The sequence below is a fragment of the Nyctereutes procyonoides genome, unplaced genomic scaffold (genome assembly GCF_905146905.1).
Source record: "Nyctereutes procyonoides isolate TBG_1078 unplaced genomic scaffold, NYPRO_anot_genome, whole genome shotgun sequence".
In the NCBI taxonomy this organism is placed as follows: domain Eukaryota; kingdom Metazoa; phylum Chordata; class Mammalia; order Carnivora; family Canidae; genus Nyctereutes; species Nyctereutes procyonoides.
In genome coordinates, this window is record NW_026575125.1 from 89,575,441 (window position 1) to 89,602,026 (window position 26,586).

Below are 26,586 nucleotides of genomic sequence, written 5' to 3' on the forward strand. Positions count from 1 at the left end.
GTAAATGAGGACATACCTATTAAGGGCTCCTTTGAGGATTAAATGAGATAATGCACAGGAAGCCCGACGTTTGACAAGTGTGACAGGGAGCAGGCCTGTATGACAGGTTTCTTTTCCCCTCTGCACTGCGCAACTGGCACGGCCTCTTCTTGGGGCAGAATTTAAGAGGTCGGAGGGAGGAGGGCCCGGCCCGGCCAGGGGAGGAAGAGGGCGAGGTGGAATGTGGAAAGGGAGAAGGGGGGTAAACAAGAGCGGGGAGGCGGCGGGGGCGCTAAAGACTTAGGGAGCCGGCGGGGCCAGAGAGCACGGCGCCTCTCGAGCGCAACAGAACCCCGCCGGCTGAGGAGCACGGTGGGTGCGGGGCCTCGGCCCCCTGCGGCCTCGCCACCCCCACCCCTACTCCCAGCCCCAGCCCGAGGCCGCGCGGGCGAGGACCTGGCTTCCCGTCCGGGCCGCGGCCCGCCCCACACCGGGCGGGGCCCCGATCTGCGGCCTCGCCTCGCCGGGGAGCCGGAGTCGGCCGGGAGCTCCCGGGAGCCGCAGCCCCAGCCACACGGTCCCCCGGGGCCGGGCCGGGCGGCCGGGGCGCGATGGCGACGTGGCGGCGGGACGGCCGGCTGACGGGCGGCCAGCGGCTGCTGTGCGCGGGCGCGGCAGGGGCGCTCAGCCTCACGGTCACCGCGCCGCTCGAGCTCGCCACCGTGCTGGCCCAGGTCGGTGGCGCGCGGGGCCCGGCCCGGGGACCGTGGGCCGCGGGGCTCCGGGTGTGGCGCGCCGAGGGGCCCCGCGCCCTGTGGAAGGGGAACGCGGTGGCCTGCCTGCGCCTCTTCCCCTGCAGCGCCTTGCAGCTCGCCGCCTACCGCAAGTAAGAGCCGAGCAGCGGGCCGGGCGGAGCCGGGAGGCCACAGGGGGCTGCCGCGGGGTGGGAGGTGGGGGCCGCTCGAGCTTGGGGCCCCAAGGGGGGCCGCAGCCTCCTTCCGGATGGCGCGCGCGAGCCCCCTCCGAGCAGTGTGGCCAGGAGGCGGCACCTGCGCAGGCCCCGGGGTGCACTTCGGAGCTCCCCGCCCCGCCCGGTGCGGTTTTGTGGGACGCAGCCCCGGCCCAGAGACGCTCACCAGAGTTGCACGGGCGAGGAGGTAGAATGGCGCAAAAGGAGATTCGGGGGGAAGGAGTGAGAGATGGCTCCTGACCATTCCCACCGTCCACTAACTTGGAAACTTTGCCTTGGCTGACTTAGGAGAGAGAGAGACCCCTTGGAAGGTCTCTATGTGCGGTTGTACCTTTGTGAGCAAACCCCCAGAAAGTGCTTGGTGGGGGGAGAGGGCCCAACGATTGCCGCAGAAGGCCACAGGTTTCTGCCCAACCACCCCGCCTCCCACCAATGAAGCTTTGCCTTTAGGGCCCAAATGGAGGCTGCAAACAGGTCCCTCAACTTACTTAGCCTCACCCTACCCTCTACCCACACTGGCCTCATTCTTTGTGCTTTTTTCACCTTCTCTCAACCCAGCTGCTCCTTTGGAAACTATCTAAATATGCAAATGCCAGCTGAGTCTTCAAAGATTCCTCAGAGCTCAGAGATATTTGCATTTTAACTGAAAACAAGCGTAAAAGAATGAAACGGTACTGATGGAACTTGAGGAAGAGTGAAGTTTCTGTGCTTGGGGGGAATGGTCCGTGGGCACAGTGCCAACTCTGAAGACTGGCCTTGGCTTTGAATTAGAGTCTAATTCACTGTCTTCACCTAATTCAAGCCTTGGAGGTTAACAGTTAGGATTTTCACCTTTGGTGCTGGAAGGTTCCCCCATCTGACAAGCCAGATGGAATCCTCCTCCTCACTGAGCCCTCAAGGCCAGCACAAATTTCCCAGGCTTGGGAGAAGTTCTCTTCTCTTCCCGTGGAGAAGAAAGGTGGTGAGATCCTGGGGCATTTGCCTCAAGGCTCTCTTTCCTCCTCAGCCACATCTGGCCTGATGATGTCTGTAAACAGTTCTCCCCTCTTCCCCCTATTCTCCACAAAGTATTATGAAAATCTTCCTTTGGAATGTATACCAAGTAGGATTAGGAGGCAGAACTTTACGGGCCAGTTTAAGTACACGGCTGTTCTGGTTATCACTGTCTGGGAGGAAGAGCTTTTCCTCTGTCCAAGGTTCTTCTAGCCTAAGAATTAAATTGCCATGAGACAGATTAACAGGAGAAAATCAAACAATTTCCTACCCTGTGGGGGATATGTGCACGCACACATGCACACGAGATTCCAAAGATGGCAAAATGAGGTCTCTGTGTCATTCTGAATTGAGGAGGAGGAGGTGGGGGTCTGGGACTTCAAAGGGAAGGAATGCAACCCACAGTGGGATGAAAAAGAGTCAATGTTTGGTAAACAAGTGTTTGCTGGGCCACTCAAAAACAAGAGGACCTAGAGTGGAATTTTAACAGACTTTGCTAAATCCCTCTCGGTCTACCACCCCTAGTTCGCGTGTTGTTTATGATCACTGTCTTCCTGAAGCAGATCCTGTATCTAAATGCTTTTTAGGCAATTGACGGGGAGGTCAGAGTTTCTGCCTGAGTCTTGGGTCTTGATTGTTTTCAGCTCAAAATAATCTACATGCCATTGTTGCCTACCTTGGGGAGGCCTGCCTTTGGCCCCAATACCACTTAGTATATGTACATCATTGGATTTTTTTAACAGCCTTATGGAGACATCTTTGACATATAAAAAGTGTATATATTTAAGGTGTACGACTTAATATTTTGATATGCATATTCATGGTGAAATGATCACCACAATCAAGCTAATCAATATAGCCATCACCTGTACATACTTACCCTTGTGTGTGTGTGTGCGCATGCACATGCACAGACACGGGTGTGTACATCATTGGATTTCTACAACTCCTGCCCTGTAAGATTCATTGGGTGGGAAGTATCATGCCCCTTTTACAGATGCAGAATTGGGCCAGACCATCCACACCACTCCTCGGGGATGGGGCTTAAAGCCCCATCACCTGACCTTCTGCCTCCAAATCCATTACTCTACTACATCTTGCTGCTTTTCTCTCACATTCATTTGATATTAACATAGCCAGACTTCATTAAGTACCCCCTGCAGGCATGACACTGGGGACAATGCCAGGATGGAAGGGGCATGGTCCTTGTGCCCCAGGGCTTATAGAGGACTAGAAGACAACAGCATGTGGCCAAAGTGCTACAGAAATTCACACTTCTGAAGCCCCTGGCTGGTTCAGTAGGTAGAGCATGCAACTCCATCTTGGACTTGTGAGTTCAAGCCCCACATTGGGTGTAGAGCTCACTTAAAAATAGTCTTTAGCTTTCTGTGCCGACAGCACTGTCGCAAACACGGTGAACATTCCTAAAAACCACCGGACTTGCTGCAAGAAGTATGGCAAGCACCAACCCCACAAAGTGACACAGTACAAGGCAGAGATTCTCTTTATGTCCAGGGAAAGCGGCATTATGACAGGAAGCAGGGTGGCCATGGTGGGCCGACTAAGCCGATTTTCCGGAAAAAAAGCTAAAATTACAAAGAAGATTGTGCTGAGGCTTGAATGTGTTGAGCCTAACTGCAGATCTTAAGAGAATGCTATTAAGAGATACAAGCATTTAGAGCTGGGAGGAGATAAAAGAAAGGGCCAAGTGATCCAGTTCTAAGCTTCACATTTTGTTATGAAGACAATAAAACCTTGAGGTTATGTTCACTTCATTTGGCTGCAGTTGGTCTTTTAAGAGGGAAATAAACTAGTGCCATCAATAAAATTCTCCTTGTGGGGCATTTTATACTTGGAAAAAAATAAAATCTTTTTAAAAACAACAAGAAATTCACACTTCTGATGAGGAGGAGAAGAGGTGAGGACTTCACAGAAGAAAAAAACCACCTGAGTTTGGTCGGGGAAAAATGAATAGGAGTTTTCCGGGCACAGATTGCAGGTATTGTCATGAGCCAAGGCACAGAGACGCGAAGGCATGCAGCCTGACCGAAACACGAGGTGTGCCCACAGCAGCAATGGGAAGGTACAGCCAGAAAAGCAGATTGGAATGCGATCTCCGAGGGCCAGGTGAAGGAGTTTGGGCTTGGTTCAGTATGGCCAAGGTTAGCTGTGGGAGATTTTTGAGGAGGTGGTGGGAGTGGGGAGTGATTAAAGCAACTCAATAGGAATTACGTCACCTGGTAGCAGGGTAAGGCAACTAGTAGGAGGAAGACTGGGGGGGTGGGGCAGGGCCAGTTAGGAACCTGTTGTGCTGGTCCATGTGGCAACTGAGGGCACCTGACAGAGGCTGGTGACTGGGAGAGGAAGAAAGAGTTCCTTGGCCTGAGTTTGCTAATGTTTCCTGCGAGATTATGTTCCTTCCAGAAATGAAAAGGGAGTATATCAATGAATGGCTAGGCATAGAAAGCAAAGTGGTTGATCAATCATGGGGCCATCTTTCCTAGGTAAAGATGATGCCTTTGCTCCATCATCATACTGACTCATCTCTCCTCTTTACTGGCCAGGAGTTTGCAAAAACAGCTGGCTGAGGGTAATGGTATAGCCTATGGTCAGGATTTTGAACAAAGCATAAACGTCTAGAATATTCAGGAAATAGAGTGATTAATTGACTTGTCCCCACATAGAATTAATGGCAGCACTGGAGCTTGAAACCCGGTCTTCTGGCTTTTTAGTCCAGGGCTCTGCCCAGCATTGTGATACTGACATGTCCTCTCACTTGGATTTAGGATCAAAAGTCCACTCAGTAGAGTCTATTAGGAGCTAGACCCTTGCAATAAATAGTATGCAACAGTGGATGGCTTTCAAATACATCAACCAGTAAATCCTCATCCAACTTTTCTCCACAACTGCCTGTCTAGCTGTATAACATTGGCTTGGGTCCCTGCGGCTCTGGAATAGCTCATAACCAGCACCACTTTCCTATTATATAACCACTTCATGAGCTTGTGTTTGGCTGCTAAGCTGTGTTAGGCTGAAGTGTTGGCAGTTCTAAGTGCATATACCCAAGGCACGTGTGATACCCTGTGCCTCAAAGGAAGGGGTTACTGCTGTTCATCAGCTTATCCAGTCTCTCTGGGAAAAGCTTCTGTGCAAGTAGGGGACAGGGTGCTGGGGAGAAGAGCAGAAAGGGGAACACTGCTGACCCAGCCAATAAGACAAGAGCTTAAGACATGGGGCCCAGGAGGATGTCACTGATGGCCTATCAGGGTTGCTTGCCTTGACTCTGCAATTCTAAGGGGAAGGGTTGGTAGTCCTTGTCTCTATCAGATAAGAGTCTAGAAGAAAGGCCTTTCTCTGGTTCTTTTGAATTTTGTATATTTGATAGCAAGACCCTACCTTATAAACCAACCTAATATAAGGTTCCTATTCCTAGTCTATCAAGTCGTGCAGTGAACCAGGGGCCTCTGTCCTCTCCCACTGCCCCTCTCCACCACTGCTTTGGCAGGACTGTTGAGCTCTGTTATGATCTATGCTGAGTGCTAGCACTGTGTCTGGTATATTGTAGATGTTCGATAAATGGGTAATCATTCGTGCCCCAGAAGTGGCCAGGTGGGATAGAGAATAGGGCAAGGCGAAGAGAATGAATTGGGTGTTTCTTTTGGCATTTTTAGGTCCCACCATCATCTAGACTGTTCCAGGTTGCTGCAGACCGCCCCTCTGGTCCAGCATGCCCCTGTCTCCCCTGCCCCTCCTCATGTCCCCCTCCAGCTCTACCGGCCAGGGGAGAGAAAAGGGAGGAAGAAGGAAGTGTTCAGGCAGTGAAACAGGCCAGTGGCCCATTGGTGAATGCCTGCTTTAGTTACCTGCATCTTTCAAAGGTAGCTGGTTAACTCGTGATTGTTTTGATTTTTTTTTATGGCTGTTTCAATTAGTGCAGTTAACAGTAGTCAATAGTAGGTTGACAAAATGAACTGAAGACTTTCCCACAGCTTGAAGGAGATGCTTTCCTTTAAAAAAAAAAAAGATTTTTGAGAGAGAACTAGCAGTGGGGAGGGGCAGAGGGAGAGAGAGAAGCAGACTCCCCACTGAGCAGGGAGCCAGGACCCCGGGATCTTAACCTGAGCCTAAGGAAGACACTTAACCAACTGAGCCACCCAGGCGCCCAGAGATGCTTTTTTTAAAAAACAAGATTTTATTTATTTATTTGAGAGAGAGTAAGCAAGTAAGCACAAGGTGGGTGGGCGGGGGGGGGGGTGCCCGCAGAGGCAGAGGGAGAAGCAGGCTCCCTGCTGAGCAGGGAGCCTAACACAGGGCTCCATACCAGAACCCTGGGATCAAGACCAGAACCAAAGGCAGACACTTAACCAGCTGAGCCACCCAGGCACCTCTAAGGAGAGGATTTTAGTCAATGAGTATTTACTTGGGAGCAAAGAAACTGTCCTAGGACCCCTTCTATGATTTCACCTGAATACCCACTTGTCTTATTTATCACGCAGAGGGTCCTAGCTTCCTGCCAGGCTAAAGGAGGACACACCTCTTCATGGGAGATTTGAAAGCCAAACAACTGGAGACGGTCTCATTTTTAAAAAGACACAGGACACCTGGGTGCTTTGCCTCTGGTCATGATCCCAAGATCCTGGGCTCGAGCCCCACGCCCAACTCCCTGCTCAGCGGGGAGCCTGCTTCTCTTTCTGCCTCTGCCCTTCTACCCCACTTGTGCTTGCTCTCTCTCAAATAAATAAATAAAATCTTGGAAAAAATCAACAAAAAGATGCTTGTCTTCTAACCTAGCCCTGATCACTTTCTTTTATTCACATCCCTTGCTATTCCTCTCCCTCTCTCCTACCCCATTCTCTGGTAGAAAATATTGTTTTTCCTGGTTTCCAAGCCCTTCTTGTTTTTGTCCTCGTAGGCAAGGAGTAAAATTCCTTTGCTTCCTGGGCAGGGAATGTGTGCCATGTAAAAGTACCCTTATAACAATTTCTGCCAAGGTAGGTCCTCATGACTGGGGACACGCTGCTTCCAAAAAAGGGGACTGTAACAGAGTGACTTTCTGGCTTGCGTTTGGAAAAATCCACACAAAGCCAATTCTGACCACATTACAAAACTGTAGAGAAATGCAAAGAAGAGTGCTCCTGTACCCACCATCCAGAAGAAACAGCATGGAAGACAGTATAAAAGATACTTCAAGTAGCTTTTTTAATACAAGAAATAAAAGATTCTGGAGAAAGCTGAGGTCCTTATTCCCAGCCCCTTCCCCCCGCCACCTTCCTGGAGGTCTATTTTACACTTTTTCAAAAAAATATGTAGCTATAGCTGTCCACAATTAATATAATGTATGCTTTTATGGGTGTGTTTCTTAATTTATATAAATGGTTTATATAAATGGTTGTCATACATTATAGGTCACCCTGCAATTTGCTTTTTTCACTTGACTTTATACTTTCATGATTATCCGTATGAATACATAGTCACAAGCTCATTTTAACCATAGTATCCATTGTATGACTATAGTTTATCCATTCCCCTATGAATGGACTTTTAGACTTTTCACACTAACGTGCAATGTTGTATATATCTTCACATGTATGTGTGCAAGGGCTTCTCTAGGATATGCACCTGGAAATGGAATTGCTAGGATGAAAGGAGGAATTCTTTCAGTTGTGCTAGATACTTCAAAGGGGCTGTACCAATTCACATTTCCAGCAGCAGTGGGTGAGCATTCCTGTCTAACACATGACTTCCCCATCATCTGATATTATCAGACTTTTTTCACCTTTACCAGTCTGCTCGGTGAGAAATGGTATCTTATTTTTATTTGTCATTTCCCAGACTAGTAGGGTGGCACTTTTAAACCAATACATTTTTTAAAGATTTTATGTATTTGAGAGAACACAGGTGCCAGGATGGTGAGGGGAGGAACAGAGGGAGAGGGAGAAGCAGACTCCCTGCTGAGCAGGGAGCCCGACACAGGGCTCAATGGGACCCCGGGATTACCACCTGAGCCAAAGTCAGACATTTAACCAACTGAGCCACCCAGTGCCCAAACCAGTACATTTTTAAACTTAATTATGTGGGGTACGTAGAGCATGAGACTCTTGATCTCGGGGTTGAGTTCAAGCCCCATGTTGAACTTACTTTGAAAAAAAAAAGCCTCAATTACTGAGGATGCTCAAAGTCATCATCTCAAACGGTTTCATTTAAGTTCAACAGAACCAAAGGAGCACGTTCTAATTCAGTATTTACTAAGTGCTCCTATTCATTTATACCCCACCAGCAAGCCAGGGTTAGCAGTTATACAGATAAAGGGGGAAATGCTTAAAACGAAGCAGGAAGAATTCAGGGTAGCATAAAGAAGAGGGTTGGGCATCTCCTTATAGTTAACAAAATTCTATAAATGTAGAACTGAACGTGCTATTCATTAATCTTGATACATCAATAATTTTCACTTTGTAAACCATTTCAAAATACTGGGAGGCACTGCAATAAGTAGTCATAGGGCACTCTAGCCCAACCCATAGCTGATTCTCTTGGTCTTCCCCCCTCCCTTTTATTTTCTCCCAGATTTGTCATGCTGTTCACGGATGACCTGGGCCATATTTCCCAGTGGAGCTCCATCATGGCTGGGAGTCTTGCGGGCATGGTGTCTACCATTGTGATGTACCCCACAGACCTCATCAAAACCCGGTTGATTGTGCAGAACCTGCTGGAACCATCTTACAGAGGGATCCTCCATGCTTTTTCTACTGTCTATCAACAGGAAGGGTTCCTAGCCCTTTATCGAGGGGTTTCCCTTACTGTTCTAGGTAAGATGGAACTTTTCACCTAAGGAAATGTTGTGTTGATAAATATGAATACTGTATACCTTGTATACCCATTTAACTGGTTACAAACCAGTTTTTTAAGGTCAAGGTCATATGGATTCAATCCACGTAGAGCCAATTAGCTTCATTTTATTCCAAAGCCATGTACCCCACTCCTGACTTTGGCTCATCACATCCCAGGGAGGGGAGGAGTGGAGAGAGAGTGAAGGTGTCTCCAGCCCAAACTGATAGGAAGACAATCCTCCACATCCCATCTGACTGCGGGAAGGAGTCTCAGTGTGCATACATACCCGTGTGAGCACAACCAGGGTAGCAACTGTGGCTTCCATAGTCTCTGGAAGCCTTGCCAGGACTACACATGCACAAGTCACCCCAGTCCCTAGTTGACAAACCCGGCAGACTCTCACCCAATATCTGATCTCTTGTAGCATTTGATGAGACTGACCACCCCTTCTTCTGGAAACTTGGCTTCTAGGACCCCCAGCATCTTCTGGATGTGTCTCGCACCTCTCTGGCAGCTGTCTTATCTGGCTCATCTGATGCTGCCAGCCACTCCCTTCACGGGTCCTCAGGCTCCTTCCTTAGCTTTCTTTTCACCCTCCCTACCCTCCCCAGGTGGCCTCAGCTAAGCTAGTGGCTTAACCAAGCATCATTATACTCAAATGACTCCCAGCCTCAACCCTGTAGCCACGGTGACTAACATTTATTGGCGCTTGCTCTGTGCCAGCTACTGTGCTGAGCACCTTGCCTACGGTTTGTCATTTAAGCCTTAGCTTACAGACAAGGAAAGAGCTGCTTAGGAAAACTAAGGGACTTGCCCAAGATCATATAGATAGAAAGTGGAAGAACCTAGCAATGTAACCCCAGAGCCCTCTGACTTAACCACTGACTGCTACCAATTCCCAACGGCAGGATGAGTACCTGCTATTGGACACCTTCATCTGCTGCTCCCTTGGCGCATCCAACTCCTCCAGACTAAACCTGATGTCCTCGTTAGTCTCACACCTGCTCCTCCTGGGTTCCCTAATGAGTGAGACCGCCGGCCCTTCACCCTGTGGCCCAAGCCGGAAGAAACCTAGACCCGCTTCAGCTCCTCTCCTCTCTCCGCTGTGGCTTCAGTCACCAAGTACTGTCAATCTGACCTCTTCATTATCAGTCTGTGGCCCTCCCCCATCCCCAACCCCTCTGCCCTCATCCTTCCCACAGACCTTAGGAGAGCTTCCTACTTGGTCCCAGTCCCAGGTCTCTCCTACCCCAGACCGCCCTGTGCACCGCTGCTGGGGCCTGGAGACCCTTCTAAACCCACGTCAGTCACTTCGCCACCCTCACTCCACTGTCCTCCATTAAAGCCCTGGCCAACTCCCGAGCTACAGGAAAAAGCCCAAATTCCTTATGGCACACCATCAGAGCCTTCAGACCTGGCTCTGGCCAGCCTGTCCCACCTCATCTCCTGCCACGCCTCCACCTGCACTCATGCACCAGCCAAAATAGAAAAACTTGCAGTTTCCTGGAAAGAACAATCCCTTTGCACCTGCTGTTCTCTCTGCCTGGACAGCCTGTCCACTCTCCTGATATCTGGCAAACTCCTACTCAATCCTCAAAACCCCAGTGGGAAAGTTCTCTCTTCTGTGATGTCCTTCCTGATTCCCCTAGGCAAAATTAATCCCCCTTATCCTCGTGTGCCTAAAGCACTTTGTATAGCCACTGCCCACCCCCACCCCATTATAGCACATATCGTCTGTCTGCCTCCTCCACTAGATGGTGAGCATCTCCAGGAATTAGCCTACTCCTCATTGTATTCCTAGCAACTGACATAGGGCCCAGCACATCACATAAACTCCACAAATAATTTTTGAATGAAGGTAAATGGGGGGGGTACTTCACTTGTAATGTGTTTATTAAATACATACTATGTTTTCCTAAAGACAAGCAACCCCTCTTTTAAATCTCATCTCTCATAAGAGAGAAATTTAGACCCGCTGTAAACTTAAGATAGCTCCCAAAGTTTCTAGAAGTTTCTTAAAAGGGCCACCTACTGCACTGCTGGCTCGCCATCTTTTCCTGGGAAAGGTGAGCATGCCACGCATTGTAGGGTGGCCCCCTGGGCCCTGATATGGTCACATCATTCCCAAAAGCAAGGTCAAGTGCCCTCCCTCACCAGTACAGTCTCGCTTTCTAGTCCGCACAGAACGCTTCCTTCTCAGCCAGAAACCAGTCCCTCCCAGCATCCAAAATCTGAAAAATACCACTCGCAGACTTTTTCTTTATGGCAGCGATTTTTTCCCCAAAATTTTATTTTTTAGAATTTTTACCACCCAGAAGAAGGACAAGATTCAGAAACACCCACATGCCCACCATCCAGATGCTCCAGTTAACGCCTTGCTTTGTCATGTATGTGTCCATCCCTCTCTGGCCATTCATCAGTCAGTCCATCATACTGATTTCTGGATAATTTCCATATAATTTCCAAATATCAATGCATTTCACCCCTCAGCCACTCAACATGTGTCTCATTACCTAGAATTCAATATCCGTGGTTCTTTGTAACATAAACTTTACACACAGTAAAGCACACAAACTTTTGGTGAACCATTTGATGCATTTTGGCCAATAACACATCCCCTATTAAAACGGAGCACATTATTACCAGCGAAGAAAAGCTGCTTCTGGCTGCTCTGGCCAAAGTGCTTTTAATGAGCCCAGAGCCAGGCGCTTAGGTTCTCAAGCCAGGGGCACCCGAGGTGACAGCAGCCCATTTCTGGAGCCTTCCTCCTTCTTTTTGCAGGTGCTCTCCCCTTCTCCGCTGGCTCCCTTCTAGTTTACATAAACCTGGAGAAACTCTGGAACGGACCCCGAGATCGGTTCTCTCCCCTCCAGAACTTTGCCAATGTCTGCCTGGCCGCTGCCGTAACCCAGACACTCTCCTTTCCTTTCGACACAGTGAAGAGAAAGATGCAGGTGAGGAGTTATCTGGGGGAGCGGGAGGGGTAGGGGGGGGCATCAGGTAGGAGGGGTGCCTTGGCGTGTTTGCAGGCCATAGTGATTGCAAAGAACAGTGACCTTGAATGACGCCAGGTTTCCAGGGAGCTCATAAAGGCTACACAAATATGATGCAAACCCCACCCCCGCACCTCCCAACTCCGGGGCATTTCTGCTGCTAACCTCAGGGCTGCTGGTTCCAGCCCAAGCAGCCTCCCTATTCCCATACCCGGCTTTTTTAGGTATTTGATGAAGCCTCCAGATGAGGCCCACTTTTCTTTCCTCTCTTCCTAAAGTGGTCTCAGTGAAAGGGACTAGAAAGAACCAAAGTCAGCCAAGAACTACCGATCATAATTCGGTTGAATCCAATTCTAAGTGATCAGTCCCAGCTGAGTTTGCCTGCAGTCTCTAACTTGTCCCTCTGCTGGCTCAGTTACCCGCCCGCCCCCACCTCCCACCGGCTTCTTCCCCTTGCATCTTTCTTGGTGAGGCTTGGGCCTCACCCTCCTCAGCACTAAAAAGTCTGAAACGACCAATCTCAACCTATAAAGAAAAACTGCCTTCAGAATAATACACATCACAATGACACACCCCACCCCACCTGTTCTGTGCCCTAATCCATCAAAGTTCATCTGTCTGGGTTGTATTCTTTTCTTGTCCTTTTCTCCAAACAAATAAATGACGGTCACATATTGTGATTATAATGTAGGTGTAAGTTTAGCACCTGCTTAGTGCCCATCTCTTCACAAAACCTATTATTCCTAATTTTAAAAAAGATTTATTTGAAAGAGGGCATAGGGGCGGGGAAGAAGGTTACCCTCCCCCCCCACCCCACCCCCACCACCACTGAGCAGAACCCTGGGATCATGACCTGAGCTGAAGGCAGACCTTTAACTGAATGAGCCACTCATGCACTCCCATTATTCCTAATTTTAAAAGTAATGACCTTTAAAATGATCAATTTTATGTTATGAATGTTTCACCACATTCACTTCTTGGCCTTTTGGCTAGGATCAAGTGTAGTATGAATGTTTTACCACAATAAAAAAGTAAATGCATATAGATTATAGAAAATTTGGGACATACAGAAAAGTATAAAAAACAATAATTACTTATCAACCTAACACCTATGCACTATGATTAATAGTTTTTCTGCATGTTTGTGTGTGTGCATAAATATATATAATACATGTATATGGGAGGTTTTTTTATAAAATGTGTTCCCACCATATATAAAAATTAATATCCTTTGTTTTTCATTTATTATATAATGGATATTGCCCCAGGCCATCAAATATTGAGAATGCCTTTTTAAATAACATAACACCATAACACCATAACATTCCACCATATGGATGTCCCATAGATTTTTTAAGATTTTATTTATTCATGAGAAAGAGAGAGGAGGGAGGGAGGGAGGGAGGGAGGGAAGCAGAGAGAGAAGCAGGCTCACCAGGACCCCAGGATCATGACCTGAGCCAAAGGCAGACACTTAACGGACTGAGCCACCCAGGTGCTCCAAATAATTTTTTTTTCAAACAGTGATTTATTCTTGCAAAGTTCTGCTGACTAGAATTTTAGTATCACGGTGTTGGCAGGGCCATGCCCCATTTGAAGGCTGTAGGGGAGGATTCTCCCTTGTTTCTTCCAGCTTCTAGTTGCCCTAAGCATTCCTTGGTTTGTGGCTGCATAGCTTCAGTCTCCATTGTGCCATAAATAATAATTTCTCAGTTTTTAAATATTTAGGCTATTTCTCATTCCTCAGTATAACATCGCAGTAAAAACCCTTGTATTTTTTTTTCACATCTGTGATGACACCCTTCAGCTATATTCCTACAAATCGACTAACAGTGCACAAGATAAAAATAATTCTGGGAGGGCAGCCCGGGTGGCTCAGTGGTTTAGCGCCACCTTCAGCCCAGGGTCTGATCCTGGAGACCAGGGATGGAGTCCCATGTCAGGGGACTGCTTCTCCCTCTGCCTGTGTCTCTGCCTCTCTCTCTCTCTCTCTCATGAATGGATGGATAAAATCTTTTTTTAAAATCTTTAAAAATAATAATAATAATTCTGGGGCCTCTAGGTGGCTTAGTTGCTTAAGCATCTGACTCTTGATCTCAGTTCAAGTCTTAATCTCAGGTTTATGAGTTCGTCCAATGTGGAGCCTACTTAAATTATGAAAAATATAAAAATAATTCTGATGCTCTTAATGAACTTTCCACCCCAGAAAGGTTGTAAGTTTACACTTGTACCAGCTGTGAGTGGTTCATCTCAACAATCAGCAGTGATTACTATAATTCTTTTTTTTTTTTTAACCACGATACTCTACACTGGGGTAAGAGACCCTAGAAGTGGGTGCTTGGGGATAAACTTGATCATCTTTCCCTGGTATGGAAACCTTCTTGATAATAGATACCCAGAGCTTCAACAAGAAGCTTTAAAATAGATGCAAAGTCATGATGTTATTAAAAAAAAAATCCGAAAGAGGTAATTGCATGGTTTTCATAAAATATGATCAGCATCCAATTATGAATATCATAAATATCATCCAAAGATGAAGGAAGTGAATTCCTAGGGCTGCAGCCACGGCGTTGTTTTACAGGCGTTAGTAAACATAATAATACCTCATCCACCCTACTTTAAAAAAAGTAACTCCCTAGACAGAACCCACAGGCGGCTTTTCCACGAAAACATGCACTGCTTCCTCTGACCATAGGATGTCGCTGCAGTAAACGGAGCGTTTCTGAGCGCCCTGAGATTATTAGCCTTGCAACCAGTGATCTCTGTCAACAACCTCCTAATCCCTGCTTGAAATACACTTTCAGTTTGGACAAGGAGCCCAGAAACAATAGGCTAACCCTAAATTCTGTTGCCGTGGTGTGTTCCTGCAAAGCACACGATCCAGCTTCTCCAACAGAGAGCTTCTGTAGCAGTCCCGGCCCTCCACCGCGGGAGCCAACAGAATTTATAATGAGAGAACTTTGCAGGGCAGTCAGGCTGCTCTGAACTGAGCACACTTAATGGTAATATTTGCATTCCCCTGGCTTTCCTCCTTGCACGGCCCATCCGGAAGCAAATCGAAGCAAATCAGCGTCAGGTGTGTTAGATAACCAGCTGGACGAAGGGTTGTCCCAACTCCCGCACTGACTGGCCACTTTATCTGAATGTCTCGTTCTAATACACTTTTGTCCAGACACACACGCGCGCGCGCACACACACACACTCAATCTGCCCATTTAATGCCGCATCAGGTTGGAACTCTCTTGAGCATTAATGACTATAATCAGAAGTCTTTAACCAGCTGAGCCCTTCCTTTCCATGCTTCCACTCATTTTATTCCTTTCTCTTTTTCTTGCCCTGACCCCTGGCTGACATGCTAGAGAATGGAGAGGTAAATAAATTATGTATGTGCATGTTTTGATGCAGTGGTTTCTGGTAGGAAGGGGGGTGGGTTAGCCCTGTGCACAGATGTAATGAGGTGCCACACACACACCCCAAATCTGGTGTGCTTTCACGGACCTCCAGACAGTCCTGCCTGAAATTGCCTTCACCATGATTGAGTGCATTGTGGCCCAAGGTCTTGCAGGTATAGCCTTGTCTTTTCATCTTCATTATCTCCCACACCTGGCCCAGAGCGTGGGCCTGAAATGGCTGGTAGCACTTAGTGTACTGAGAGAACAAGTGAGAAGGTAAAATATTGACAGAGGTTAAGTTGTCTGATTAATCTGTGGGCCCCTAATAATGACCAGGGAGTCCTGAGCCAAGAGTTCTCTGGATAGCTGCATGTGGAAGAGAGAGGGAGAAAAGCTGCCCTGAAACTCCAGGGAGCAGCTGAGAACGTGGGAGCCTTGGAACCCGGTGGGCCCTTGTAGAGGATCAGATCAGAGACACCAGGCACAAGACACCTGGGACACCCCTCCCCTTCGGCCCATACTAGGTGTCTCCATTTTATCAAATATAAAACCAAGTGTCCGCCTGTTGCTCTATACCCCAGGGGGACTTTGACCCCATCAAGGCTCACAAGGCAAGCAGGATTGGGCCAGGTCAGCATTTGAGCTGAAAGTACATAAACTGAAGGACAAAGGTAGAATCCAAGTGGCACAGCTGACCAAGCAGAATACACATGGTCCCCAAGCTAAGAGAGGCCCCAGCCTGTTCAAACAGGATGCTGGGCCGGCCCAAGATGCTTAACACTGTGGGCTGCCTTAGCCAAACTGGGCACACAGGCACTTGATCCATCCTCTCCCAGCACAGCCCTCCCTTCATGGTTTCTCATTCTCAGCTCCACAACTTCAGCCCCAAACCACGCTTCTCGCTGCCTGCTGCACGGCACCATTTTGGCTAGCACCTCTACACCGTCGCTTCTAACTTAATATGTATCAAACTGACTTTTCCTTCCCCCGAAACTTTCTGCCCAGAGTTTCTTATTTCAGTATCATCACCCCCATTACCCAGTCACCCAGGCTGGAAGTCCAGAAGTTGTCTTTGACTCTTTCTCTTGCCCTCCCCCAGGCAAACTTGAGCCCAGTTGATTCTGCGTGCCTACTCCTCCCACAGTGGTCTTTTTGTTGCTGCCCCCACCCAGGCTATGGCAGTAATCCTCTAGTTGGTCTCCAAGATTAATTCTAAAAATGATCCTAATCATGGAGCACTAATGTACTAGACATTGTGCTAAAGGCTTTAGGCTCCTTATCTCATTTAATCCGTGAGACAACCTTACAAGGTGGGTACTGGTCATAGCAAGCCCATTTTACAGATGAGAAAACAGAGGCACTGAAAGAGCCTGGAGCCTGCCCCCCTCGACGCACCCTGTAACTGGGCTGAGACTTCAGCCCAGGGAGTGTATCTCCAAGGTCAGTACTCATCTCAGTCCCTCCAGCCCAGGCCCCTGGCTCCTGCCAGGCTGATTTTTTTTTTTTTTTAAGATCTGCCCATGTTCCATCCTTCTTTATTGCCCCGAGAGAATAAAGGCTGAAGCTCAGCCCCTTGGCCTGGCGTGCCGCCCTTACCCACTGTGCCACCCTCATTGCACAGAGGTCCTATATTAGGAGTTGCCAAATCAAATGCAGGCAGGAACTTAGCAGTAACAGGAAGAAAATGCCAGGAAACCCAGATAACGTGCACTCACCCACTGAAGACAGCTTTCAAAGGCGTTCTGAGCCTTCACGGGCTTTTGGCTTGCAAAGCATTCTGGGGAGCTAACTTGCTCTGTGCTCTCACACAATGTGATTAGCATCTAAATACCTCCAGCAGGAAGGAATAAAGCAGGCCAGTGGAGGCCAAGGCAGGCCCCTCTTCTGCAAGGGTTGGATGCCATTTTGAAATGTGGGCCCAGTTTTTCAAGGGAGACGAAAATCCAGATTTTTGTGTAAAATCTCCCAATGTTTCAACGTTGGTGAGTACAAACTGTCGAATCTTGCGTGGGCCAACTAAAACATACCTTTCCATAAACTGTTCTTTTCAAGCCTCCAATCCCATCACAATGACCTTGGCCCCCTCCCCCACCAGTGCTCTAAAGAATCAATGAGTGTTTTTTTTTTTTTTTCCACATTCCTGTCACCTCTGCCTGGAGCATCTGTCTTCCTCTTAAAGGCTCCACTGAGATTTGCCTCAGTGGTGGGCTGGCTCTTCTGACCCACTGTAGCATGTCTCTGTTGGTTTTATTTGATAAATGAGTTGGCTTTTCCCACCCCCAAACAACTATCCTATCCTGACAGATAAAGGCAGGTGTTTCGCCCTTTACAGAACCACAATGGGGGTGTTGCAGACCCCGGAGGAGGAGAAAGAGGAGGACTGTTGGGCAGGAGAAGCCCAGTTAACTCACAATGAGCTCTATCGATAATTGCAGATACTCTGTTTTCACTTTCACCCCCACCTCCACCCCCAAGGGCATAGTTATTTTGTTCCAAGAGCTTTGTGGGTGAGTAATCCCTTTTAAATGATGCCCTTAGTCTATAAGTGCTCTCAGAGCAAGCCAGTTTAATTTCCTCCACCTTTCTCTCCGGGCCCACCTTCTCCCGTGTCCACTCCATTGCGTCCGCCCTACCAGCACCATCCCCTTCTGAATGCCCACAGCTCACTCTGGCTCTTTCCAGGCTCGTGTCCCCCGCTTCCCGGTGTTATAACCTTCCATGCCCTGATTCCCTGGAGCCTGTAAGCTCTTTGCCTTTGGGAAGTATGACTTACCCATTTGTATGTCCCCACAGCATGCAGCCTCCTGTAGCAAGCACCTGATACTTGTTTAAAAATGAATGAAGTTCAGGGCCGGCTTAGGAGATCTGTCTGTGGGCGCAGAATTGAACCTTAGCTGCCATGGGGTGAGCTCCAAGTCATGTGCTTGTCCCTAGCCATGCCGAGGGTAAGGACGGCCTGCCCCTTCCCCGGCCTGCTGGTAGGCACACCTTCACTAGTCCCGTCTCAAAGCGCCTCTTGTCCTCGCACTGATAACTCAGTCTTCCGCTGCCCTTCCATAGCAGTCAGGTTCTGTGTCTCGCAGCCCAACCAGCTGTGCACATTTCAACATAGGTAAATAAGCTCAAAGGACAAAGTAAAACCATTTTGACACCATTTTGATGGACAGGCCCTCTTCACGGCAACCCCCTACTGCTCTGTATGGTGCCCGAAAGGGCTTGACACGTCATGGCATCATAGAATTTATATGTGTTAGTTTGCTGATTTCCGTAAACAACCCGAGGTAAATGAATGGGATCTAAACTAGTGCTCTCTTGTGATGGGGAGGCTTTCATCAGGGGACAAAATATGTCAGGAGGAGGGAATGAAAAAGCTTCCCCTTGGATTAAGAAATTACAACCTGATAATAACTACCACATATTGGTCATTTAATATGGACAGTTTATTATCCCATTTCATCCTCTTTATCAACCCTATAGAATAAGTGCCATTATTATTCCTATTTTCTAGATGAGGAAATGAGGCACAGAGAGTGTTGAGTTACTTGTCCAACAGCCACACAGCCAGTAAGTGGTGGTGCTGGGATTGAACAGTGGTCTCTCCTTCCTCTGGCCCATCGTTTATCCTCCTGGAAGAAGTACAGGGGCTTGTTCCTAGATGCTAGGTAATCTAATTTCTTTCCATTCCCTTGCCCTGGGTGCAGGAGTAGAGGATGAGAGAGGAGACCTGACCTTGGCAATTGGGAGCTCACAAGTCTCAGTGCAAGAGCGGTTGGAAAAAAATAACAATAACAACAACAACAATGTGCAGGCTCCAAGAAATGGACAGGCAAGAGCCTGGCTTCGGTCAGGAAATGGTTAACTCAAGTTAAAAGGGTATTGGGGGGAAGTCTTCAGAAAATCAGGCTACCCAAGGGCCAGCTCAGTTTTAGTCCCTGGCAGCCTGACAATGGAAGGCTTGCAGCCAGCAGACTCGAGGGCCATAGATCATTCAGCAGCCATGGGCTTCTAGCTGGCCACAAACTGACCATGGCTGTTCGGAGGCAGTGGGAAGAAAGCCCCGGTGGCTCTCTGAGTCCCTGGGGGAGCAGGCACAAGGTCCCAGGGCAGGAGATAAACTATCATCACGCCTCCTAGGAAGTGCCAGCAGGTTCAGGTTTTCTGCCTAGCTCAACATTTCTTGGTTGACACAGAACCTATTCCCAGTAGGGACAGAGCCCTGTTTCCCAGCAGAGCCACTTCACCTGTTCGGAAGTACAAACACTGCTGAGTTCTGCTCTCCCCAGTAGCGGAAGAGGATGGGAACATTGCCTTTACTTTGTCGCATTTTCACCTCCTTGCCCTCTGCCAGTTTACTTTGGAGTCCGGCCCCTCTGGGGACTAACCTCTGCCTAAATCAGCAGCATTGTCTTGGCAGTCTGCAAGAAAAGGACACTTGTCGGATCCAGGGAGATGTGTGGACATCCCTTAGGCCGGGTGGCTTTGTGTGAGCATCATTGTTTGGGTGTTTGGGGGTAGGGAAAGGAGAACTCTCCCCCCTCATTTTCCCAAAAGGTGGAGAGTGCCCTGAATACTTGAGGGATGGCAGTCGTTGATCCTGGAAACAAGACTGTCCCTTGAGGGCAGGCGAGCAGGCAGTAGGGAGGAGCCTGCCTAATTCCACTCTTGGTAGAATCGCTCTGCCCTTCCCTCCCAACCCAAGCTGGCTTACTCCTTCCAGATCAAGTCTGGGAAGCAAAATGGCCACCCCAGGCTAAGCAGGCTTCTCTGAGCTCCAGGTAGACAGTAACAGAGCCCAGACAGAAGCTGACCGCCTTGCCCACCCTCCCCCCTGCACAATGGGGGTGGAGAACGAGGTAGGGAAAGGGAATTAGGTCCCAGGAAAGGCCTGCTGTCAGCCAGGAGAGACCCGAAGCTCCTGCTGTCAGGACCACCCTCCCACCTCAGCCCCCCACTGGCCTCAAGCCAGCTCAGAAACGCACACTGCCCCAGTTGTCCCCCCCTTTCCCCCACAGAGCTGTTGCTTGTTTGGTTTTGACAGCTGTGCTTATCTGAAAGCTCCAGTGGGCATGCTAGCTCAGCGGTCAAGAGCGTGGGCTTTGGATGCCAGCCCTCCCCATTACCCCTGCGTGAACCGGGGCGGGCCATGTGGCCTCTAGGAGCCTCCTCTTCATCTGAAAAACATGGGGGTGAGCGTCGTGCCTGACTCACACACAGGAGAGGGAGCGCTCGAATTGTGTTCATGCAGATAGGGAGCTGGGCACATGACACTCAATAAGGCTGAGGTGCTATTTTTATTGTTCCTGAAGCATCTCTTCAGAATCTATGCGTGGCATGGGAGGCCTGATTAGATCTATAAAAGCCAGCCCAGGTGTGTTTCTGTGTTTCCCATGATTGCTGGAAACACACAAAGGAGCTAGCTAGCATCACAAAACCTCAAAGGACCCTTGATCTCTGGAGACAATGGTGAGCACGGATGGTAGGAGAGTTCATTATTCATCTGTTCGGTTAGCTTACCAGGCATTTACCTAGAGGCCCCCATGTGCAAGCACTGCACAAATCGGTATATTCCCAGCCTTCCGAAAATGGCCTTACCGTCTTCTCCCTCAGCCCCATCAGGGTGACACTACCAGTTGGCTCTTTGGGGCCACTGCTGCTCTGCATACTGCTCCCAGAGCCTTATCCTGGGCGGCTCCACTGGCATCTCAATGGCTTCCTCTAGTCTGGCCTGGCTGCGATTCTGGCTTCCTCACCGCCGACCCCCCCAACTGGCACACACGCCAACTGGCTGTTTCTCTTCTCTCTCCCCAAGCACAATACTAACTGGCTGGCCCTCTGCTGGCTTCCCCACCATCGTGGCTACCACTGCGGGCTTTCTGGCCAGTAAGTTGGTCCCCCGAGGGTCTGCTGAGAGGTGAGGTGTGGACAGCCACAGGGATGGAAGGTAGCTTGTAGGTGGCCCATGCTGGGGTGGCCACCCACACCCACTTGTGCAGACGTCCACACTGCAGAGCTGGGGCACTTCCCAGCTGTGTAAGGATAACTCCTGGAGGGCTGTCTCTGCCAAAAGAAACTTGGGCCATGTGCTTCACAGGACAGAAAGGTCCTTTTACTCCAATACGATTGGCGTCTTGTTGGTGTTTGATTATTGGGGATGGGCCAAAAGACAAAAGCTTCCCTACCACAATTGCCTTCCGTTTGTATATGTCCTTAGATGGTTTGGCAATTGGACAGCTTGGTCTTCAGGTTGTGTTTCAAACGTCTCTGGAAGATAAAAGTTGTCTCCAGTAATAAACAAAAGGTTCTGAGCTCCTGTTTGCTCCAGCTAAAAGACTCCTTTTTTTCCCCCTTTTCTTTCTTTGGTCTCTCCTTTTAAATACTCTTTTTAAAATTAAGACTTGACTTTTTTAAAAAGCATAAAGCTGCTAGGTTCAGAGCAAAATTGAGAGAAAGGTACAGAGATTTCCCATACCTCCTCTGGCCCCACAGATGCACAGGCTCCCCCATTATCGACATCCCCCAACAAAGTGGTACCTTTGTCACGACTTAGGAGTCTACACTGACACCTGATCAGCACCCAAAGTCCATAGTTTACCTGAAGGTTCACTCTTGGTGTTGGACATTCTATGAGTTTGAATAAATGTGTAATGATGTATATCCATCATTATAATGTAATCCTCTGTGCTCTGCCTACTACTCATCGTCCCCCCAAACCCCTACAACCACTGATCTTTTTACTGTTTCCATAGTTTTGCATTCTCCAGAGTGTCACATAGTTGGAATTATAAAGTATATAGACTTTTTTAAAGTAAACTCTACCCTGCAACGTGGGGCTCAAACTCACAATCCTGAGATTGAGTCAAACGCGCTACCAAGTGAGCCAGCCAGGTACCCCTCAGTATATAGACTTTTCAGGCGTGCTTCTTTCACATAGTAAGATGCATTTAAGGTTCCTCCATGTCTTTTCATGGCTTGGTGCCTCATTTCTTTTTCATGCTAAATAATATTTCATTGTCTGGATATACCAGACAATAGTTTATTTCTCCATTCCCATACTGAAGGAGGACATCTTGTTGCTTTCAAGCTTTAGCAACTGTAAGAAAGTTGCTTTAAACATCCATGTGCAGGCTCTTGTATGGACATAAGCTTTCAACTCCTTTAGGTAAATCCCAAGATCTAATCTAATCAGTGCAGTTGCTAGACCATGTGGAAAGAGTATGTTTAGTTTTATAAGAAACCACCAAACCCTCTTCTGAAGTGGCAGTACCATTTTGCATTCCCACCAGCAGTGAATGAAAAGTTCCTGTCACTCCACATCTTCAGAGGCATTTGGTGGTGTCAACGTTCTAGATTTAGGACATTCTAGTAGGTGTGTAGTGGTATCTCAGTGTTGCTTTAATTTGCATTTCCCTAATGACATGTGCTAAGGAGCATCTTTTCAGATGCTTATTTGCCACCTGTATATCTTCTTTGGTGAGGTGTCTGTTAAGGCCTTTGGCCCATTTTTTAATTGGGTTGTTTGATTTCTTATTGTTGAGTTTTCAGAGTTCTTTGAATATTTTGGATAATGGTCCTTTCTCAGATGTGTCTTTTGCAGATATTTTCTCCTAGTCTGTGGCTTGTCTTCTCGTTTTCTTGATGAATGTTCTTTTAAAATTCAGTTATTCTACCTTCTGCATAGGTAACATGCGTTTGGTAGAAAACCCATAAGGTGCAAAGAGTATACATTGAAAAGCAAGTCTTCCCGACCTTTGCCCCTTGGCCTCTCAGCTCTCTGCAGACAACCCGGTTTCCAGTATCTCCTCCGAATCTCTGCAAAGATGGCCTATGCAAAGATATGCATAAACATGCGCATTTATGTTCTTTTTGCTTTTAGATCAGCAGCAGCATATACTCTTCTGCACCATTTTTTTTCTCCTAAAAACGTGTCTCGGAGATGGTGCCGTATCAGTGAGATGGAGCTGCCATATCTTTGTAAATGGGGACATAGTATTCCATAGTACAATGATTTCTTTAGCCCCCTATTGGCAGACATTCAGATTATTTCCAATTTTCTGCTGCTACTAACGATGCCGTGACAAAAATCTTTGTAACACAAAACATCATTTCCCACACGGACAAATATATCTGTAGAATAAATTCCTAGAAATAGGGTTGCTTTGGTCAAAGGATGTATGACTTTTACATCTTTAGAAATCCCATTTACTGATTTCAGTCCTCATGGAAAGGATGAACAACCCAAACTGTTACCTCTTTTGGAAGGCCTTTGTGGACTTTATCACAGAAATAATCAAATGCTTCACTTTGAAATATGTTTTTTATTTTCATTTACTGCAGGTCTGTTCCTTCTTTCCTTCAATATGCATTAAGCACAAACTGTGTTAAGCACAGACATGTATTAAGCATGTTTGTTGGTTGGCTTTGGGGATAAAACCACAAACACGACAGACATGATCACTGCCCTTGTGGTGTCTCCAGCCCTGGGGGTGGGGGTGAGGGGAAAAGACATGGGTGAGATAATTATACACTAAATCATGACAAACTGTGTCACAGGCCCTGAGGGGGAAACACAGGGCATCAGAAGTGTTTCCTAGGCTTCTGATTTAGGCCAGGGGGTAGGGGGTCTGAGAAGATGGCCCTGAAGAAGCGATGTGTATTCTGATCAGTAAGAGAGGTAAGGGCTAGGTAGAGTAAAGGGCAGGTTCGAAGTCCTAGAAGCGGGAAGGAGTGTGGAGCAGGCCAGCAGCAGGGATCGGAGGAGCAAGAGAGGCTCTCAGGGCCAGTCTTCTTACTTGACATGTGAGGACACCAAGGTTCAAAGAACTTCGGGAGCTGAGCAAGATCATCCAGATATGGGCAGAGCCAGACTGAAGGGCCAGGTCTTCTGCGGTTTTCCAAATGGTGCTCCGGCACATTCTGCAGCACGCCTGTCCTGGGATAGTTGTACACGACAGCTACTCAGGTCTGTGTGGCAGGAAGATGCAAGTTCAGGCCCTCGTGAATAGCAGCCTGACAGGTTTCATTTTTCTTTCCTAGTAAGCTACAGCTAAGGCAAACGGTAGTCTTGAGCTTCAGTCTGGTGGGTTGCCCTGGTCTTCAGTATACTTGTCTCTTCTCCAAGTTCAGATAATAAATAATAATGGCATTCATCACGATGGTTACTTGCGTAGCACTTGCTACACGTCGAATGCTGGCCTCAGGGCTTTATGTGGATTTCATTTAATCTTTTTTTTTTAATTCATGATAGTCATACAGAGAGAGAGAGAGAGAGAGAGAGAGGCAGAGACACAGGCAGAGGGAGAAGCAGGCTCCACGCACCAGGAGCCCGATGTGGGACTCGATCCCGGGTCTCCAGGATCGCGCCCTGGGCCAAAGGCAGGCACCAAACCGCTGCGCCACCCAGGGATCCCGATTTCATTTAATCTTGACAACAATCCTACAGGGTAGATATGATTATCCCCATTTTACAGATGAGGGGATTGAGGCCCAGAAGGGTCACAGCATTAGCTCCAGGTCACAGATGGTGAGTGGCCCATGTGCTGTCAGTGTCAGCAGCAGGCAGGTGGTCTCAGGTCTGCACCCCAAGCTGCCCTGTGCTGGGGAGGGCCTACGGTGCTGACCCTCGACCCTGTATGCACATCTGAAATAAACTGCCCACGTCTAGCCCCCACCCTAGGTCAGCTAAATCACAATCTCTGGGGGTGGATCCCGATCACTGATGATTTTGAAAAGCCTCCCTGGTTAGTCTCATATGCAGCAATGGGTTGAGAAGCACCCATACGTGTCATTACCATTCCTTCTTCCTCCAAGGGTATCTTAGTCGGGCCACAATAACAGAATACCGTAGACCCAGTGGCTGGGACAACAAAAGCTTACTTCTCACAGTTCTGGTGGTGGCACATTGGTTGTCTGGTGAGAACCCACTTCCTGGTTTGCAGACAGCTACCTGCTCGCTGTGTCTTCACAGAGTGGAGTGAGGGAGATCTCTGGTGTCTTTCTTTGTAAGGGCCCCAATCCTATTCATGAAGGCTCCACACTCAGGACTCGATCACCTCCCAAAGGCCCCACCACCACATACCATCACATGGGGACTTCAACATAATGAATGTTGGGGCACACAAATACTGTCCATAGGAAGGAACAGCCAGAAATCTGTGCTTGCCTTTATAGTTCTTTAGTCTGAGTCTGGGAAAGGCATTTATTCAAAAATACTATGAGTGGGACATCTGGGTGGCACACTTGGTTAAGTGCCCAACTCTTGGTTTCAGCTCAGGTTGTGATCTTAGTGTCATGAGATTGAGCCCTGTGTTGGGCTCCATACTTGGCATGGAGTCTGCTTGAGATTCTCTCTCCCTCTGCCCCTCCTGCCCATTCTCTCTCTCTCTCTCTCTCTCTCTCTCTCTCTCTCTCTCTCTCAAATAAATCAATCTTTAAAAATCATACCATGAGTTCCGGAGTACCTGGCTGGCTCAGTCAGAGTCATGGGTCAAGCCCCATGTTGGCTACAGAGGCTACTTAAAATTTAAAAAAAAAAAAAATTAAAAAAAAAAACCTTTAAAAGGGACACCTGGGTGGCTCAGTCAGTGAAGCGCTGCCTTTGGCTCAGGTCATGATCCCAGGATCCTGGGACTGAGCCCCACATCGGGCTCCCTGCTTAGTGGGGAGCCTCCTTCTCCCTCTTCCTCTGCCTGCTGCTCACACTGCTTGTGCACTCACACTCTCTCTGTGTCGAATAAATAAATAACATCTTTTAATAATAAAAATAAATAAAAACCTTTTTAAAAAATAACCATGAGTTCCAGTCTAAGCCTAGAGAATTCATTCAGGGTACACACTGTGGTAGTCACATTCAGTGATGATGTATGGGAAGTCTGTCAAGGGCTAAGAGCATTCTCAGTCCTGGGCATCAGAAGACAGCATAGCTTTAGTGGGATAGAGCTTGATTCTGAGTCAAACAGACCCAGATTCAAGTTGATGCTTTGTCTCGTATTCTGTGATTTTGGAGATTCATCCTTTTTTTTTTTAAGTGCGTTTCTGTTTTTTTTTTTTTAATTTTTTATTTATTTATGATAGTCACACACACACAGAGAGAGAGAGAGAGAGAGAGAGAGAGAGGCAGAGACACAGGCAGAGGGAGAAGCAGGCTCCATGCACCAGGAGCCCGACGTGGGATTCGATCCCGGGTCTCCAGGATTGTGCCCCGGGCCAAAGGCAGGCGCCAAACCGCTGCGCCACCCAGGGATCCCGAGATTCATCCTTTCACAAACTCTATTTTGTCATCTCTAAAATGGGGCCAACAAAATAATACTACCTATTTCACAAGGCTTTTGCGAGGATTAAATAAGATCGTAGGTGTCATGTGCTCAGTGTAATGCCTGACCCCACACACTTGGGAAACATTAGTCATTTTTTCCCCAGAGATTTCATTTATTTG

The 26,586-nt window shown here is 48.0% G+C and overlaps 1 protein-coding gene across 1 annotated transcript in view; it reads left to right on the forward strand.

Moving 5' to 3' along the window:
- Window positions 1-292: 292 nt before the first annotated feature.
- The window catches only part of SLC25A43 (solute carrier family 25 member 43), a 40,696-nt gene continuing 14,402 nt past the window's right edge, over window positions 293-26,586 (forward strand). Inside the window, exons 1-3 of the mRNA XM_055338260.1 lie at window positions 293-865; window positions 8,507-8,748; window positions 11,552-11,724. Coding sequence (XP_055194235.1) covers window positions 591-865; window positions 8,507-8,748; window positions 11,552-11,724 — 690 coding nt within the window. The 5' untranslated portion in view covers window positions 293-590. The remainder of the gene's footprint in view (window positions 866-8,506; window positions 8,749-11,551; window positions 11,725-26,586) is intronic.